The 18,988-nt window shown below is 37.2% G+C and overlaps 1 protein-coding gene across 1 annotated transcript in view; it reads left to right on the plus strand.

Moving 5' to 3' along the window:
* The window catches only part of FAM117B (family with sequence similarity 117 member B), a 30,056-nt gene extending 11,849 nt beyond the window's left edge, over positions 1 to 18,207 (plus strand). The window contains exons 3-8 of the mRNA XM_074872916.1: positions 888 to 980; positions 1,484 to 1,597; positions 7,597 to 7,740; positions 8,796 to 9,021; positions 9,857 to 9,977; positions 12,231 to 18,207. Coding sequence (XP_074729017.1) covers positions 888 to 980; positions 1,484 to 1,597; positions 7,597 to 7,740; positions 8,796 to 9,021; positions 9,857 to 9,977; positions 12,231 to 12,549 — 1,017 coding nt within the window. The 3' untranslated portion in view covers positions 12,550 to 18,207. The remainder of the gene's footprint in view (positions 1 to 887; positions 981 to 1,483; positions 1,598 to 7,596; positions 7,741 to 8,795; positions 9,022 to 9,856; positions 9,978 to 12,230) is intronic.
* Positions 18,208 to 18,988: the final 781 nt, after the last annotated feature.

Below are 18,988 nucleotides of genomic sequence, written 5' to 3' on the forward strand. Positions count from 1 at the left end.
TACCTTAAATAAATACAGTTTCTCTTAATGATACTTTGAATTTCTCAGAACTTTTTCACTGCAGTATGTTTGCAAGTTTCTTTATTAAATGTCAATGCATTTGTTAGTTTAGTGAAACTAGCTTAGTATTAAGTTGGATGATGCTTTGAGCAACCTGATCTAGCGGAAGGTGTCTCTGCCCATGGCAGGGGGATTGGAACTAGATGATCTTTAAGGACCCTTGCAACCCAAACCATTCTATGATGTGATGATCCTGTGATTATCTGTGTTGCTTTGTGCTTGGCCTGAGACAACTATGAACCTGAAGCGCTTTGAGGCATTAAAAAATTAATTCCTTGCTTTGCAATAGCTCTAGTGGTGCTTATATGCCTCACCTTCCTTTTTCTCATTCTTCTGAGCAAGAACAAGATTCTGAAGCTATACTGGTGTAGGCTTTCACAATGTTTACACCAAGCTACCCTTGCTAATGCATCAGAAATAACAAGGTCAGCATCTGTGCAGGAAATAAAATATACCATCTCCCTCAAATTCAGCACTGTTGTACTGGTTCTTCCAAGCTCTATAGCAGCTTGGGGTACATCTGGCTGTTAATACTGCCTTATGCTCAAGAATTTGGAAGGGAAACTAGCACGTTCCTGTATTGGAGTAGGTCTGAAAGCTGTGTTTTCATGTTGTTTTTTAGTTTTTTTTTTTCAAATTACATAGTTTCACTCTACTTTTTCATACTTTACTTGTCAGACAGGCTTCTAGTCAGTGATTGCTTTTCACTCACAGTTCTGACTCTAACAAATCTTAACACTGTTCTTTCTTCTAATTTGTCTCAAAATATTCTGCCAGAAAGTAGGAATTACCTTTTTTTAATTAATCCTGTAATCTTCTTGCTGCAGACAGAAAGTGCCTGGGCTGAAGAATATTTAGAAAAGAAGAGAAGCTCACACAAACGTTCAGCATCATGGGGCAGCAATGATCAACTCAAGGAGGTCAGAAATGCTATTATTTGAGATACCTTTGGATTAAATATTTTTACTGGTATGCGCTGTTACTGTGAGTTTTCAGGAAGGCGTGACTACTGTACTGCTTTGTTCTATTGTACAGATTGTGGGCTTGGTAAAAAATAAGAAATAGCTTTTCATTTGGTATTGATTTCATTTAATAATGCAAGACTATGAAAATTTTTAATCTGTGTGGGAAAGGAAGTGTCAAATGCAGGTGACATGCTTCATCAAAAGAGGAAATGCAGCAGTGACCAAACTACTTTCAAACTTTACATATTTCAAGTTCTTCCATTAAACTTCCAGAGGTATCTTCTGGGTTTCAGCTGAACTGGTAGCTAACATGTCAGGTTTGCAAAAGCTTAAGTCTAATTTAGTGCTGGCAGTAATTATGAACGTTGTGGTAGTAAAGAATTTTAACTAAGTGATGGAATAAATTGATGAAACAATGTGTGTACCTGGATATATCTGGTGAATTTTTCCTTTATTAGATTGCAAAACTACGTCAACAGTTGCAGAGGAGCAAACACAGCAGCAGGCATCATCGTGATAAAGAAAGACAGTCTCCATTTCATGGTAACCATGCAGCCATTAACCACAGTCAGGTAAGGCTGTGTGCTTCTTGGACATTTTGGGTAGCCAACACTATTTTTAACTCCTTTCAAGGTTGTGATTTGTCTTAAAGGGAACTTAGAAATACCACATACTGCTAAATATGTTGTAGCTATAGGTGAATTCTGTGAAATAGAACCATTTCCTTTTGACTTCCTTGAGTGTATGGGGTCCCTGAACTTTTTGTTACTTGGCTGGGTTGGCTTTGAACTCCCACTTTCAAAGAATTTCAGATAGTTAAATCCTTCCTTAAAGCAAGAATTTTAAAATGCATTCTGCAGACTCTACAAAAGGATGACAGATAATGTTTAATCTAAAAACTGTAGATTATCTTTTTCATTACGCATTGCTGTAACAATTATGAATTTGCGTGTAGAATATGGAATGGAGCAAACTGGTAGTAAAATGATACACTCAGATAAAGTTGTAGTTTTTGCTGATCACATTTTGTGTCTTGACAATAGCACTTCTAATCCTATGATGAACTGATTTAGAGAGCTTAACTGACAAAAGGCTATTCAATGGGATTTTTATGTGCTCTATTAAAAGTGTTTATACTCTCCATGGCTTCATTCAGCCTTTGTAAGATGGTTTTTTTTTTCTGTCATTTATCATGCCTTGAGATTTTAAGTAGTAATCACTTCAGAAATTGTGATGGTTAGGCCACCACATGTTCTGCATGCAATTTTAGTTCTCTCTCAAGACTGTTAATGAGGTCAGGTTTGCAGAGGTAATATTTTTAGCTGAATTAATAGCAGGTGGAAAAAAATTACAGGCTATTAGACACACAGATCCTTTCTCAAGTCTGTTTTGCTTGAGTAACTTCAAGAAAACCAGTAGAAAAATTTAGTCATTTGTTTTAGAAGAAAACTTTTTTCCCCTACTGATATCTCCTGAATGTATATTTATGATACACACACAATTTTTTTTGACAGTTACAGAAAGAACAAATCCCTCACAATTGCCTTGCAAGTCAGTGTAGTTGAAAGAAATGGTGAAACTGTCAGTGTTGTGAATTGAGAAAATGCTTCAGTTGTGAAGTTTCTCTGCAAATCTAATTGTATTCCAAATTACTTCTGAAATGCAGTTAGCATTGTTCTAATATATGTTGTAGTTTGATACCAGTTAATGCAAACTATTTCCTTTCTGCCATTCCATCCTTCTGGAAATTATTTAGGCCAGGGAAGGAAGCTGTTGTGACATCAGCATGTGTCTTGCTCTATATGTACTTACCCATTCTGATAAAGGATGAAAGAAAAATACAAGGGGGAACCATACATAGTCCTGATAAGTAGCATCTTTTGTCTCAGACCTTAACTTACCTCTGCTATAGTTCATTTAATTAGGAGTCATGAATTTTCAGGACATAAGTGCCTTTTGAATCCAGTTTGTTATTAGTTTGAATTCTGTGCTACTAGAAGTATTGTATTTAGGATTTTTTTTAGAATGACATTTTTTGACCTAACAATGTAGGAATTACTTCTTCAAACTCTTTAAATCTCAAAACAGAAACTGTTTCCTCTTCCTCTTCTGTATAGCAGAAGAACAGTTTGAATTTGAAACAGGCTGTCTAGTATAAATTCCTACATTTTGATCTGCTTTACTGAAGTAGGGGTGCAGTGTAGCATGCTGCTAATCTTAGTGACTGATATAGCTCAAATCAGAAGTCCAAAATGATGGAAGTAGAAAAATAAGTAAATGACTGAATCCCTTTCTAGAGGTTTTCAAGAAAGTTTATGAAAATTGTTGGGACATTTAAAAAAAGAAAAAAAAAAAGGCAGGTCAGAATACTTGATGCAGGTATTCTATCCAAATTTGTAGAACTTGTTTGAGGAATTGTTCTGTACTTGTGGGCAATTGAGGCATTTCAACCAAACCAAGAAGTGTACTGAGGAACTTCTGGTGTAGACCTTTCCATACACTGAAGAATTACATGTAGTCTAACAGGTTTGGCTTGGTATTCTATGTGTAGGTTTCTGAATGCTAAACTGTTGTCACTTTAACATAGATAATCTTAGTGGTTTTTAATTTTGAAAATGAACAGTGATGCCACTACTCTGAAACACCCCACCACCACCCCCCCCAGTTATGTATATAAATTTTTTTGGCATCATAATTACTTTATTATTATGCTCATGAAATTTTGCATCTTGTATGGAGGTCTTTTGCGTTCTGCCAAATCTTAGAGTATGTGAATAAAACATTGCACAACAGATAATTTGTTTTTGGGCTTGTGAAACAGACTATAAAATATAAACTGAGGCAAAGTAGCTTTTCCAGCATTGTGTTACAAAACAAACCATTGTTTTTCTTGGTAAATTTTGTGCCAGCTGTGTTGAGCTACTTGCGAAGGGGGGAAGATACAGAAGGCTTCAAAAAGAGTTAAGTGAAGGGTTTAGATTATTGGCATTTAGAGGCTGCTTTCTAAGTCAGAGTGAAAATCTGTAACTGTAGGCATCAAGGGCAAAGTTCCTAGGCTTTCTCATTCCTTTCTAGGGAACTGCTAGATTAGAATTTCTGGCAGCAGCTCAGTTCCTTCAGGATTTGTGGAAAGGACTCTGTGGAAAAACTTGCAGTTAGTGATTAGAATATTTAGAAATTTTTTTTACATTCCCAACTTGAAGGAAACTTGTAGATGGTGACTCCAGAGGGTCATACAAAGATTTCTGAGCTCAAGAAGCTGGATTCCTGACAAGGCTGAGAAAATATGTTAGGAAATTGCCTTGGTAGTCTCTTCAAAGAGACCAGGTAAACTCTGTTTAACATTCTGGAAATGGCTTACTCTTCTAGTTAAAACTAAAAGAAGTAATTCCAGTGGATTTATTTCCTCTTCCCTACTAATAAACACTTAAGCTCTCCCACAATTCTTAGTTTTACCAAAATTTTTACAGTGGTTCTTACCACTTAAGCCTTCAACTTATTGTTTAGTTGTGCTTCTTTCTTCTATGATTTTTGTTTGAAGAAATAAATCCATACAATCTCTATGGAATAAGCTTGTTAGCTATGACTGTCCCTTTACTCAGAATCAGGAAATAGTTGCTGAGGAACTTGAGCAAGTCCTTGCTGCTGATTACAATTTTTTTTTTTCCCAGAGCGATCAAATGTTTTTTTGCTTGTTCGTTTTTTTTTCCATGATGCCAGAAATGTTCCATTCTGCCTCTACACGAAGAGGGGTTTGCAGAAAAGTCACAGGCTCCTCTGGTGATCTCAGGATGCCTCTGAGAACGTTGGGTTTTTAATTAATTGCATGGTACTAAATCTGTAAACAGGAGTCAAACCAATGGGATCTTCCTTTATTCTCAGTGTTAATGTAATGGAGAAACTAGAATTGAGGCCTGAGCTGAAGCCAAATGGAAGAATTAATAGATTAGCTCTTTAAAAATAATCTTTTTTCCTGAGTGTACTTGGCTGATGCTGCTACTTGACACTATGAACCATCAAGCACCCTCCTTTCACTTTCCTGGAAAGAATGTGTCCTTAATGTTTTACCAATTGATTGATCCTAAGCAACCACTAATGTTGAGACCAACTGCATACAGTTTGCAGTGGGGTGTTTTTTGTGTGTCACTCTTACCACCTTACATAGATAGAACACTTCATTTTTGGAGATGCTTTCAACCTTGAGATGGTTTGATGCTAATATGCAAAAGCTTCAAAAGTCCTTGGATTCTATTTAAAGTTCTGTTGCTTCTTGAAAAATTGGAAGATCTTAGAGCATATTTCTAAAATGCCTGTGAACAATTTAGATTTGTCATCACCCACATTTCTTATCTCATGAGTTTATGCCACACCTGTAAGTTTCAAGACTCTGTAACTGTCCTGCACCAAAACTCCCTGACAGTGTGTTATTATGTGAGCACTGCAATTATTATCCTGTGTTTGGCACCTTGCTTCATTTTGTGCATTCCCAAATATGCAGATGAGTAGTCAGTTGTTGGTAGCCTATTCCTGTATGTCAGGGGCCAACTCCAGGCAGACCTCTGGAGGCAGTATTTCTAATATAAAGTTTCTTGTTTTGAGGCTCATTGTTCCGCTACTGTAACAGTACTTCCTTCCCTTTCCACCCTCCAGCACTCCAGGTTAACAAGTCATCCTCAGTCATGTACAGAATATTATTTCTCTTAGAAGTGAAACATGCTATATTGAACCATAATGAACTCTGTTGGAGCAGCTTGCGGTTTTCTACTTTGAGCTCTTCGAATAGGACCATGATTCTAAGAATTTCTGTGGTAGGCAATCATATTTAAAGGATGAAGAATTTCCACATTTTGCTAATGGCTGCTGAAATCTTAGATGAGCATATCTGTGTTCTGCTTTCTACTTTTTAACAAGTTCATTTTGTCCTAAGAATGTATATATTTAATAACTGGGTGCATAAACAGTCTTTATTAGTGCCTAAACTTGTGCTGATATACATGTATTATGACTGGATATTGACCTGTATTTACTGGACTGTTGATCCAAGGCCTTGTTTGAAATGGAATTAGTGGGGTTGTTTTCTCAGAGCTTTTTGTGCTCTTCTTCAGTGGCTTCTGTTTGTTTTTTTTTTTTCATCTTCAGGCAAGACTTTTGAAAATCTTTCCAAGTTTGGCCATTGTGAGAATGTTTAGTTTTTGTTGACATAAACAGAGTCACAAACATTTCCTGAACAGAAGCTTTTGTAGACCTTGTGCAAGTCTTTTTTTTGTAGCTATCCTAATGTTTTGGTAAAGCAAACCCAATATAATTTATAAGTTTTGCTGCCTTAGAGATTTGTGATTGTGAGAATAAGTCTGTATTGTGATTTGCACTTAGAATTCTCTTGTTTACATTAATTTTTCTAAGGTAGTTTTTCTGTCAGACAAATTTTGCATAGTTCTTGAGAATTCACATGCAAAGTCATGATGCTTTGGTGTCTGTCTATGCACAGTCTTGTTACTTAGAGGAAAAATAAAAAAAAACACAAACCAACCGCTTTGAAGACCAGGTGAGAATGCTACCATCCTTCGATCAGTAGAGGAGATATTCTCAATCACAGCACACTAGGTCACAGAGTCTAGGAATTTTACACAGGAATTCTACTGTGACTTTAAGTGTCATGCTGTTCTTGGAATTGAACTAAATGTTTGCAGGAAGCATTCCATTATCTGTAGTAGTATCCTGTATAATCACCAAGAGTCTGCCTTGAAGTTTAAGGCAGAATCTTCTAATGTTCTGCTAGCATGACTTTTTAACAGAGGGGAGGATGCCCATGGAGAGAATGGGAAATCTTGAGAAGTTGTGGTGTACCAAAAGGACCTTTGGAAGACTTCAGTAGTAACATGTTTTCTAAGAATGGAATTTTCGTGCATACTTTGAAACGCTGTTTTTTAAAATGTTAATCCTCATTCTGAAGCAACTATGTATTAACATTTGGGTTTGGGATTTTATTCTTTTTGTGAACGTTGTCTTAAACTGTTTTGTCAAACTTTTATTCTGACTTAAATAGTTACTATGTTGGTCTTCATTTCTAGCTTAGTGCAATCTTGCGTTTGTGGAATAATTTTCCTTCTGCATGTGTCATGTTACTGTAGGTGACAACAGACTTCCATTAAAATATAGTTTTAATGAAATTACAAGTGGTAAATTCCACAGCAAAGGAAGTGAAATTGTGGTACAGCTCACTTCAGAAGGAATGTGAATATATTTTAAAGGCTTCAAAATTCCTTACTTTTAAATGCTTGCTGTTAAATTTTCACTTGTAAAGCAGTGTCAAGTTGGAGGCAGACCATACCAAGGGAAACCTTGAGACTAGCTTGAAAGCTTTTCTTGCTAGAAATTAAATTTGACACAAAATTCACGATAGCTGTGTCTTCATTTAAGGCATCCATTTTAACACAATCACTATGGTTTCATGTAAATCCTTGGTATTGAGGCATGGATGTGTTCTGTTTAAAGGCTCACTTTCAAGTAGAAATAGTAACTGTTTTGTAAGTAAATCTACACTGCTTTCTCACTGTTTTTGTTTCTTCAGGCTCCCATCCCAAAGAGTGCTCTTGTTCCTGTGATACCTATTACCAAATCAACAGGATCACGATTCCGAAACAGTGTAGAAGGACTGAATCAGGAGATTGAGATAATAATTAAGGAGACAGGAGACAAAGAGGAACAGCTTGTTGTATGTATCTGCCACCATGATTGTTTTCCATAATTTTTTTGGTTTTGCTTTGAGGTTTTTAAGTCATAAGCTTTAGTTTGCACAGTTTTTGAATTAAATTTGTCTGGAACTAATTTTTCTTTCTTTAATAAAGGTAGTTGAAAAGTCTCCTGGAAAGTAAAAGGAAGGAAAGAGTTAAAGCTTGAATCTGAACCTTTTCCTCTGTGATTATTGTGATGTAATTAGTTTTCCAATAAAATAAGAAGTCTTAGTAAAACAGGGGAAAAGGCAAAAGGTCTGTTTTGAGTGCTTATGAGTAACTTTTTCTTCTCTGTGCCCATGCTGAACTGTCCCCATCGCCGTTGAAGCATAACTTGCCCATTTTTAACTTTCATTTTATTTTTAGGCATTTTTAGAGGTAAATTTAGTTCCAAAATATCAGAAATACAGGCCATGAAGATGATTAAGGGGCTGGAAATCTTGCATATGAGGAGAGACTGAGAGAGCTGGGACTGTTCAGCTTTGAGAAAAGAAAGCTCAGAGGGATCTTATCAGTGTGTATAAATATCTGATGTGCAGGAATGAAGAGGAGGGAGCTGGACTCTTCTCAGTAGTACCTAATAACAGGGCAACAGGCATCAGGCATTAATTAAAAAACATTACATTTAATCTAAATGCAAGAACACCACTTTTTTTTTTTTTAATGTGCAAGGGTATTCAAAACTGAAGAAAGTTTCCCAGAGAGGTTGTGGAATCACTGTCTGTGGAGATATTCAAAACTTGACTGGACACAGTCCTGGACAGACTGCTTTAGCTGACTCTGCTTGAGCAGGGCTGTTAGACTAGGTGATCTCAAGAGGTCCCCCCTTCCAACCTCAGCAATTCTGTGAAATCTTGAAAAGTGTTGCCCTTAGTTTCTGAACCTGACTTATTTTATTTTCTGTTGGAGTCTTCTGTAATGAATAAAATTTTCTACTTCAGTTTTATGAAACCTGAAAAAACCCTCAGCATTACTGGATTTAAAGAAGCTGCTAACCAGACAAGAGCAGCCATCTGATACCTTTTATTTTTAACAGCCTCAAGATATTCCAGATGGGCACCGTGCACCACCTCCGTTGGTTCAGCGTAGTAGTAGTACTCGCAGCATTGATACCCAAACGCCTGGTGGAGCAGACGTGGGTAGTAACAACAGCAGCCGCTCCCAGTCAGTATCTCCAACCTCATTTCTTACCATTTCTAATGAAGGCAGTGAAGAAAGTCCGTGTTCTACAGATGATCTTATTGCTGATTCCAGAGATAAAGGTACTGTGTAACTTGAAAAGTTCAACAATGCTAAACTTTAACTCATTGCTATGTGCCTGAACATGTAGTAAAAGAGGGGATTTGTTTCCCACATCCATGGAGAAATGATAGAACGTTTTTTGATTTGCAAGTGATCTGTTTTTTCCAAATTGCTCCAAATGCTGTGTGCACATGTATCTAGTGCTCTGTAATTGAAGCTGAATTGATGTGACGGAGGAAGGTGCTTCCGAGACAAGTTTTTGTTTTTCAATAATAGATTCATCAAGTACTTTAAGCTAGGTGGAAAAAGCAAGAGTGTACAACAATAGGTGGAACGTCAAAGTAGGCTAGTCCTGTTACTTGTGTCAGGTATTTTTTATGATCTGGACAAAATGGGCAACCTTCCAGCATTTCATACATACACTCATAAAAGTTTAAATGTTTGGTGGTTTTTAACTACTCTTTTTTTACCAGACTCTTCTGAGATATATTAGGAGAATTTTATAATTCAACATAAACCTGTTCTGCTTTTTAAGGAATATTGCATCTGCCGGTTTCTTTTGGCTAGATGGTAATGGCACAGGACCATAGATTCAGGTTTGCAGTTACAAACTGAAAGTGTCCAGGAATGAACAGAGGTTGCAGAGGAGCCTGAAAATGATATAAGGAGAGATAGAAAGGAGGGAGGGAATTGAGATAAGAAGCTTATTTGCAAATGAATACTTGGCGGCGAATGAAAGTTTCTTAATTTTATGACACTGGTAATGAAATGTATTTCAGTTTGGGGGGCATTTGAAGATATTGGGGTTTTTTATAGCATGACACATTTAAGTAATGAGATACTCTGTTCCTGCAGAGAATGGTAATAATTCTCCCTTGCCAAAATATGCTACCTCACCAAAACCCAACAACAGCTACATGTTCAAGCGTGAACCTCCAGAGGGCTGTGAAAAGGTGAAAGTCTTTGAGGAAAGCTTGTAAGTTGATCTTTATTACGTAAGAAATAACATTCAACATTCAGTGTTACCTATTGGTTTACTCATTTTGTGCCAGATCAGAATTATTAGTTCAGTTGCTAAAACCATGTGAACAGCCCGAACTCTGTTGTTTTGTGTGACTATATACTGGTATGTATTTATGTATTTTATTGATGGAATTTTGTGTTAAAATCAAAATCTTGAGAGACTTTTTTTTAAAACCAGCATAACCTGAGAGGACTATCTCTTACCTGGCAGATAGTGGGGGAGGAACTCAATCAGGTACAGAGAGATGTGATAAGAAGCTGTAATGCAGGTGCATCAGGTAATATATGTCACAGCTTGACAGGCACATCCAGTAATCTAGACTCTGAAGACTCTATTCTTTTCAGGTCTATCTGTGTAGTTGTGAAACTTTAAGTGACAGAGGAGTGAATTTGACCCGGAGTATTTGATGCTTCGGTTATTCTGAAAAAGCCAACTTCTGTCATTTGAGAATATTCTGGGGGTTTTATGTTTTATTATTATTTGTGGTGGAGTTTTTATACCCTTATGTCACTTGGATTCAAGAATCTTAACCTATAGTTAAAAATTTCATTTCATCACACAAGGAGTATAATTTGGTTGTAATTCTCTTATGCCTATATTATCTGAACAATGCCATCTAGTATAAGTAGTAGTTAAAAAAATTATAGCTGCCTTAGTATATTTTCCATCTCTGATCTCTGCATATGGATTTTGAGAGGTCTCTATGGCCTCTCCATAGCAATGTGGAAAGGATTACAGTAACTTAAGTTACCTGTCTTTATTTTAGAGTGTGTAAACTATGTTGCCAACAGAGTAGATGTTCTTGAAGCAGATGAAGACTATGTTCTATTGTGGTTTGACTTGCATTTGCATTTCTTTTTGGATGTCCTTGCTGCGTAGCTGTAAGACTGTTTTGCTGTAGAGTGAAACAGGCTTCTACAGAAGTTTTTACCTGGCTATGGCAGTTCTTAGACACTGCAGTCTCATGCAAAAATCTTTCTCACATCTGGTACTTGCATTCCACACGTACATGGAATACATGAGTGTAACTATTTAAAGCTCAACCTTTGTTTAACATATTTCTGTTTGAAGTTTACAGGATTTTCATTTGGGAAGAAATTTATAAATGGAGGTGAATTTTCTGGGCACTTGGAGAATCAGCTAGACATGGAAATGTACCCTTTTTCATGAACAGAATTACTTTGCAGAGTAGAGTATCTCTTACAAGAGTATAGTGAGAGTTTGGCTTGCTTGGCCTAGTAGAATGAAGATAGAAGTGCATATGGTTGTCTTACGTGGAAGAGAGGGGGAGGTTATAGGCTAAAGGACAATGCTGTCAACAGGAAAAAAGGAGTATAAATTTCTGGTGGTTATTTTCCAGCAAGGGGGGAGAGGCTTTGGAACAAATTCCCATAGTTTTGTCTTAAAGTGGAGTTAGACTAGCTTAGTAGATTTACATTGCAGGGTTAGAGATAGACACAGAAGGCATTCCTGTACTATCCACAATTTCCCTTCCAGCTCTCTTTTCCATAAAGCGTGTCTCTGAGTTGGTTGAATTATATGCTGAGATGGCAAAACTGCAAGTCAAGATCTAAATGTGTGTTCCACATGTCCTTCCCAGCTTATAGGTACTTTATCATGAATGCCACTTTGGGAATATTACATCTTACTCTCTGCATTGAGTTTTTAAGTAAGACAGGCTGATATTTTACAGAGATTCAGGACATGATTAGGTGAACATACAAAGGAGGCAGAAGTCTAAAAAAGGGGATCCCCCTATGATCATGAACAGCTCTTAGATGTGCAATATTGGGAACATTGCTATGCCAGCTTTCTTTCACAAGGCTTGCTGTATAAAGAGTGTCTGAGCAGAACTTGTTGGGTTGTGAAAGTTTCTGGAGAACGTGATCGAGAATACTTTCTCATGTATTGGATATGCCAATTCATGGACAGGGTTTGTGATCTGCAGCATGAAGTTTGTGTCTGTCTTGGATTTGGAGACAGCCTGCCCTAAGAACATCCTGTTTATCTCATAGTATATGTAAACAAGCAGTTTAAACCATCTTGCCGTTTGCCATGTGGTGCAAGTGTCACTAAGGCACTATTGAGTAGCTGAAGTACTTCAAGTTTAAACCTTGTCTCTGGTGATGTTCAGCAATACATACCTGCCACTGACAGAATTTGATTGTTCAATGTCATTTTAAAACTGTTGTATTTTATTTCTAGGCCAAAAGCATTGCATGAAATTCCAGCCTTCTACTGCCCTGACAAGAACAAAGTGAATTTCATTCCTAAAAGTGGCTCTGCTTTCTGTCTTGTCAGCATCCTCAAGCCGCTTCTTCCCACACAGGATCTCACACTTAAGGGCACTACACACAGCCTGACTGTCTCCTCCGGCATGACACCCAGTTTGTTACAGCCCATTTCTATGACCTCCTTGTCTACAAACACAGATCAAGACAGGATCTCTCGTGGAACAAGTACAGTAATACCACAGACCTCTATACTCCAGCAATCGGGACATATTGAGGAAGCTGAAGGATAGATTTAGATTGTCTTGACATTTTTCTGGGCAACTACTGGGAAAAAATTGGAACCAGTTGACTGGACCTTTCTGATCACACTATTTGCATTGTTTTAACAATTTATGGCACTGTCATAATTTGAACTGTTTGTATAATTGACAGTTTGGTAACACGTTGAGAAGTTCAGAAGGATGCAGCAGCTCGATACTCTGTTGCACTTTCTCTTATGAAGACTCTGGTTCTGTTTCTCTCCTGCTTTTTTAAACACTGGTGAAAACAAAGACTGTCATAATCCTTTGCCATTTAAAGGACCAGTTGTGATGCTGTGTGTCCTTTGACTTTTTTTCCCCATTAAAACAAAAATCTCAAGACCAACCAGCTGATCCCATTTACCATTGTAATCTGCAGAGGGAGGGGCAATCGGATGGTTTTGCAAGATGTCTTTTGTATGAAAATGTGTATTTTGTAACAAAAATTTGCCTTTTCTTGTGTGTAGCAATGGTGTTTAGAAGACACTTTCCTGATGACGATCTCCCCCCCCCCCCCCCCCCCCCTTTTTTTTTTTTTTTTTGGTAGGGAAGGTTCTTTTTTACTTGGCTGTTTTACAGCTTCTGGGACCAAAGGATTGTTGAAGTATTTCAGCAGTCTCAAATTATGTGACCTTGCTGAACAGCCTCAGCCCTAAACAAAGTAAGGCAAGTTAATACATTTGAAACTTTTAAAACAGAAAAGTATCCAAAAAGCAGTGTTAGTATATTAGTGTACACTTTTTTGATATCAGAAGTTCGTGCTTCAGGTAAGTCACATTCTTAAAACTCCTTCCTTCACAGGATTCCCACCAGTGTTTGTTTATTGGCTGGAAAATTGCGTTTTAAAGCACTTGCCCCAGTATTGTTCTATTTGTCTGTAGGGTTTTTGTGCAGGGTTGGGGAAGAAACATGTTATCCTCTTACTCGGTATTTTTTCTTCCAGCAAATATGCCACTTGCCTCTTACAGGCTTGCTTGGCTACTTGCAGAGTTAGTCAGACTGAATCATTAGTCACTCTTGGCACAAATTTGCTCTGACATGACTCATCACTGTATTATAGACCCTGGCCACATAATACTGAAATATCTGTGCATGATTTATTCCCTTTTGTCATAGTGGTTTTTTGTGTGTCTGTTGAAGATGGTTTGTCAGGCATGGTATCTGTTACACAGAAGTTTACAGCAGCAGATACGTTCTGCCTTTTTGACTAACAACTTAGGCTGGCATGTAAAACACAGGATTTTTTGATACCTGGTCTGTCCTGATATGCAGCAGTTTATGGTTCCTTTGAAATTATAATAAAAAAAAGGGGGGAAAGGCAATTGCAAATGGAAAATCTTCAGCAACTTCAGTGAGGTCTCTTATGTGTTCCTGGAATGCATTACTTGGGTTTGAGTAAATACGGTATAGATATGCCAAAAAACTGCAGTGACCTGAATACCAATGTCATATCAACTTATAAAACAAATTGACCTTGTACCTCTTTTACAGAGTTAGATTCAGTAATTTCAAAGTAAGTGTCATCATGGACAGTCTCTGGGTCTGAATATTGGTCTGTTACACATGAGGAGTTCTCACTGGTTTGCATATACATAGCTTCCATGGACCAGTTCCATACTTGGGTCCCCTCATAACTGCATCTATTTAAAGATGATACTGCAAATATAACAGTTTTGTTCAGTGCTTAATATGCTAACGTTGGTTGTAAACATGTCACCTGGGAGGAAAAAAAAGCCCTGCATACTTGTGCAGGTAGTTGTAGTTTTGATGCACATTTACTGTTCCTTTAAATCCTACATAAATAACTATGATAGCAACCTACTTTATTCAGCAAGTAAGTGTAAATCATACTAGCATGTGCAACTCCTGTGTTCATAGTATAATGAACCCTTATTAAAACATTATGCAAAAATTCAGCAAATGAAAAATGTACCAGGAAGTATTAAAATATTAGACCTGTTAAATTAACTAACACACAGAACTTGGTTTATTATCATTCTTTCCATCAAAATAGATAGGATTGTGCAGATGGGACTAAAGAACTCTGTTTTGAAGTAACAGCTCTGATACACTGAAGAAGTTGTTGAGGGACAGAGTTTTAAAGTAAGTGGCTTTATACAGCACATTTGTGTAATTTGGCCGGTTGATAATTCCTTTCTAGGTTTTTGAATATTAATTAGTTTCTTCTGAAACAGTTACAGTGCAATTTGAAGTCTAAAATTTACTGCTTTAGATAAACCTGGTATGGTTGGATTTGTGGAAGATCAGATCATTCAGGTGAAGGAAGTGCTTGTAAGTCTGTTTTCTGTTTCTGTAACAGTAGCATGTAAAGAGTTTCTCCATCAATGCCAAACTGCCTAGTGCTTTATCAGGAGATCTTAACTGAATGGTTAAGAACCAAAGGGCTAAAGTTAACAAATAGCCTTTATTACAGCCTTGAGACTTAACTGACTTCACCAAAACTGCATTCTGATGTGTGTTTTTGTCACAGAGTGACTCTCCCAAATAGCAGTGGACTTTCTTACCCTAGGACTTTCTTTTGCACCTGTTGTTGTAGTACTTGAGCATCAATTTGGTAGTTTACATTGTATGTTATTGGACAGTGTACTGTACAAATTAGTGAGCTGCTCTGATAAAAACCAAATGTAAATGTGTGAAGTTTTTGCTTTTTATAGAAACAAACTGCATTCAGGACAACGTTCAGTCTTTTTTATATGCAGGACAACTCTGCTATTGCTGTGGCAGCTCTACTTTATTATGAATACAACTAAAGACTCAGAATTAAGAAAATATGACAGCTCTTGTTCTGAGACCAGCTTTTACATGTGTGCATACAAAAATTAGCCTTAAACTTTTTATGTGCTGTCTTGTGCCAGAGCAGAGCTGTTAGATAAAGTATTTAAATTTCAAAATAGCCTTGAGAGTGCATGGAGCTTTTTTAAAATTCTTTTATGTATAGAGTGGGGTATTCAGTTTTTTTGGGGGGTTGACCCATGCATTACTCAAGCAGTTTTACTGAAAGAGTTCAAGTTCTTTTAGCATACTTTAAATCCGAACTATGCATAGACCTAGTCAGTTCCTTGATTGCCTACTTTGTAGCTTAAGAAAAATTAAAGGTCTATTTTTATGCACAACTTGACACACTTGATATTCCTGTTTTCTTGGTGTTTTACACTTCTAGCCACACTTAAAGGCTGGCAACAGTGTTCAGTAACACTGACAGTTGATTCTGAGATATACTAAATGGTGTTCCTCCAGTTGTAAATCCTGCATAAGTCACAAGGAAGGAGGTCATCATTGTAATTAAGGTCTGTGGTGGCAACTATGACTATTGGAATCCTTTTTTCTTTTTTTTTTTTTCCAGAAAAACCCCAACTCAAGGCACAAGGAAAGAGGACCTCTATGTTAAACTTTGAACTTGCTTCAGCTGTTCTTTCCTTGCTTGGTGCCATAATCCTGTAGCAACAAATTTAAGTACTTGGAAGAGTAACAGATAATGCTTGAGTACATATATCTTGGAAGGAAATTCTTGGTTGCACGTACATATCTCAAGTGAGGGGAAAAAGGGAGTGAAAATTAAATATTGCATACTGTGGAAGTAAATGATTGCTGTGTTTGATTTACATAAAGCAATAGCAGCTCTTAAAAAGTATGTTTAGTCTCAGGGCTATTTTTTGGTTTGTTCTAAAATACAGTTTCCTGGAGTTGAGAATCTGAGATTGTTAGAAAACACCGAAGCTGAGCCTTTTGGAAAGAAAAACACAAAGTCATATCCATTAACCTTTCTTCTGCCTCAGGCCTAACTTCTTGTTGCTTATTGAGACTAATAGAATTCAGTGTTACAGCAATAATTCCTTGCTGAAGTATTATCTATTCTCTCCCTGCCATCTCTGAAACACTGATGTCTTCACAGTAACTCACTGCCAGTGATGTCCATATTTCCTTGCTGAATGTTTCCTTGGTGAATACCTGACAGCTTCTCTGTGAAAGGGTGAGAGAGAATGCATAAAAAGTCACCAGAGACTTGCAGTTACAAAGATCAGTGCTGCAGGGTGACTTCTTGGGTATCTTGATTTCCATTTGACTCATCATGAGCACAGACACATACAGTCTGTATAGGTCTGTTGCTTTTATCTTTATGGTTCGAGGCAGGACTGGTATTTATAAGAACCATTTTTTTATAGACAGACTGCAGACCTGTTCTCATCCAGAACTGATGTGCACTTAGATGTATCTCCAAAGCTTGTGTGTAATTCTTAATTGTTCTCATGAAATGAATATAACCTGCAAAAAAGACCCTTGACATAAAAGCATCCAAAGACTTGAGAATGTCAGGACTGTGCTTTCTCCATATGATTCCATAGGTTAAGTGTGTGTCGTTTATCAAATGTCATAGCCTAAAGATGTTGTTATGGTTTACACCCAAACCAGGTTGGCATGTATTAAAACAAAAATGTTCACTCTTAGAAAAAGTAATAGAAGGTACGCCTTTCCTAACCTAGGGAGATGAAAAGCACTGTGGAAGGATTGGTTTCGTTGTGATCAAAGAGTTCTTATGGAAGTGTTCTTCTAAACCTGGGTATCCCAGAAAACAAAATGACCACTTATTGCAAGATGTACCTGTATATTTTCTTGACATGAGTTTGTGAGTGTTCAGCAACTCTAAAAATCAGTTCTGCTCTTAGCCTTTTGTTTATACAAAGAATGACCTAGATGCATTGTTCTGAAACTGTTACTTTGTGTGTCAAGTCAAGTGAGGAGAGAATGTTAACTATTCACAAGTGTTTTGTGAAATTCCAGTCCTGTACCCCAACTGAACTGCAACAGTCTCTGAATGCTCCAAATGTAAATGGAGTCCTGTTAACTGCTTGCTCGATTTCATTGCATGTCATCAGTAAATACTTAAGGTATGGTCTTTGTTTAATAGTTCTTCATTGGGATGTGTATTTGACTACAGAGACTTATGTAGTGTTGACAGGTCTGCCTGAATTGCAGAAGAGGACTTGGCCTGATAACACTGCAAGTTAATATTTCTTACACAAATTCCTTTTGAAACAACTCTGTTTGGAAAAAATCTAGTAAGCTAAAAAAAACGAAAAACCTTTCTGGACACCTCATCTACCCTAATTATCAATGTACTGATAGTTAGAATATTGCTTGGCTTTATTCTAAATTATTTCATTTATTGAAATGTGCAATTTCTGAGGGTAGCACTCAGGGGGTGTCCAAAATTGCCATTAGATTTGCCTTTGTATGAAATTGGCTGATATGTTTTCCTCTGTTACACTGTGATAACTTGTGGAGGTGTTCTTGCATATGTTGTAATGATAGGTTACTTGTTGCATGTAAGGCAATTTTTGTAAGCAAGAGGAATTCCAGGGATGTTCTGCAAAAAGGGCCTATTCTGAGGTGATGTACACTGGTGTAAAACTGGAGCAGCTCGACTAATTTCAATGGAATTCTTGATTTACACTAGTCTCTTTGCTATGTGTAGTTATGCCAGTACTATTTTGCACAATATTATTTTGAATCTTGAGTTCTGACTTGTGAACTGTTTCTACTGAAAACAGTGAAAATTTTACAAACTGCAATAGCGGAATGTTTTTGGGCTTTTTTTTTTTTGCCTGAAATAAAGAGTAATCACTTTGAGCTATGGATTTGGATTTATTTTTAGTAGCAACAGCTTTTGTGTGCTCTGACAGCCTGAAGAGTTGCCTGAGGATTTACCCTGAGGGTAGTAGGTGTTTACTTTCAATAAAATATGCACTTTTAACCCTTTCAGAGGAAATTCATCAGGGTAGAAATCTCTGATTAATCCCTACCCTTATTCCTCCAGTACATCCTCAAAATAGTCCTGAGAATCTGCCTTTCCCTGTCTTCATCTGCAGTAGCTTTAGTCAATTCCTGAGCACTTTACAATTTCACTATTAGGGGAGATGCCACAAGCCATGGATTTTGGGTGCAGGGGGATTCAGCATGTGTTCTCCTGGGAGTGAGGGTATGGGAAACAGTACTGAGAAAAAAGGCCTGGGTTCTTGCTGGTAGATTCATACTACTATTCCGTAGAATGCAACTGCTGAAGCTGACCTGGGAAGGTACTTAGACTGTTTGGTGAAATAGTCTCATATTCTACATGTTTCTGGTCACTCAAAACAAGCTTGTTTCTTCATGAGCAGAATTTGGAGCCAGGAGTCCTTTATACTAGAAATAGTGAGCTAGATAAATTATATAATTTGGGGTTTCTTGCTAGCTCTTTAGTAAATTTAAGTCTAATTTGTTTAAGAGGCTTGGAGCAATTCCCCTTCTGGAAAATCATTATCAGCTATCTTTCATTCCAGGATGAAGAGAGAGGTAGAAGATTTCCCTGAATCTTGAGGAACTGAAGGATTTTCAGTGTGTACCCCTCAAAGCAGAGCTGGCTTGTGCTTTT

This window comes from Strix uralensis, chromosome 6 (genome assembly GCF_047716275.1).
Source record: "Strix uralensis isolate ZFMK-TIS-50842 chromosome 6, bStrUra1, whole genome shotgun sequence".
Classification (NCBI taxonomy): Eukaryota; Metazoa; Chordata; class Aves; order Strigiformes; family Strigidae; genus Strix; species Strix uralensis.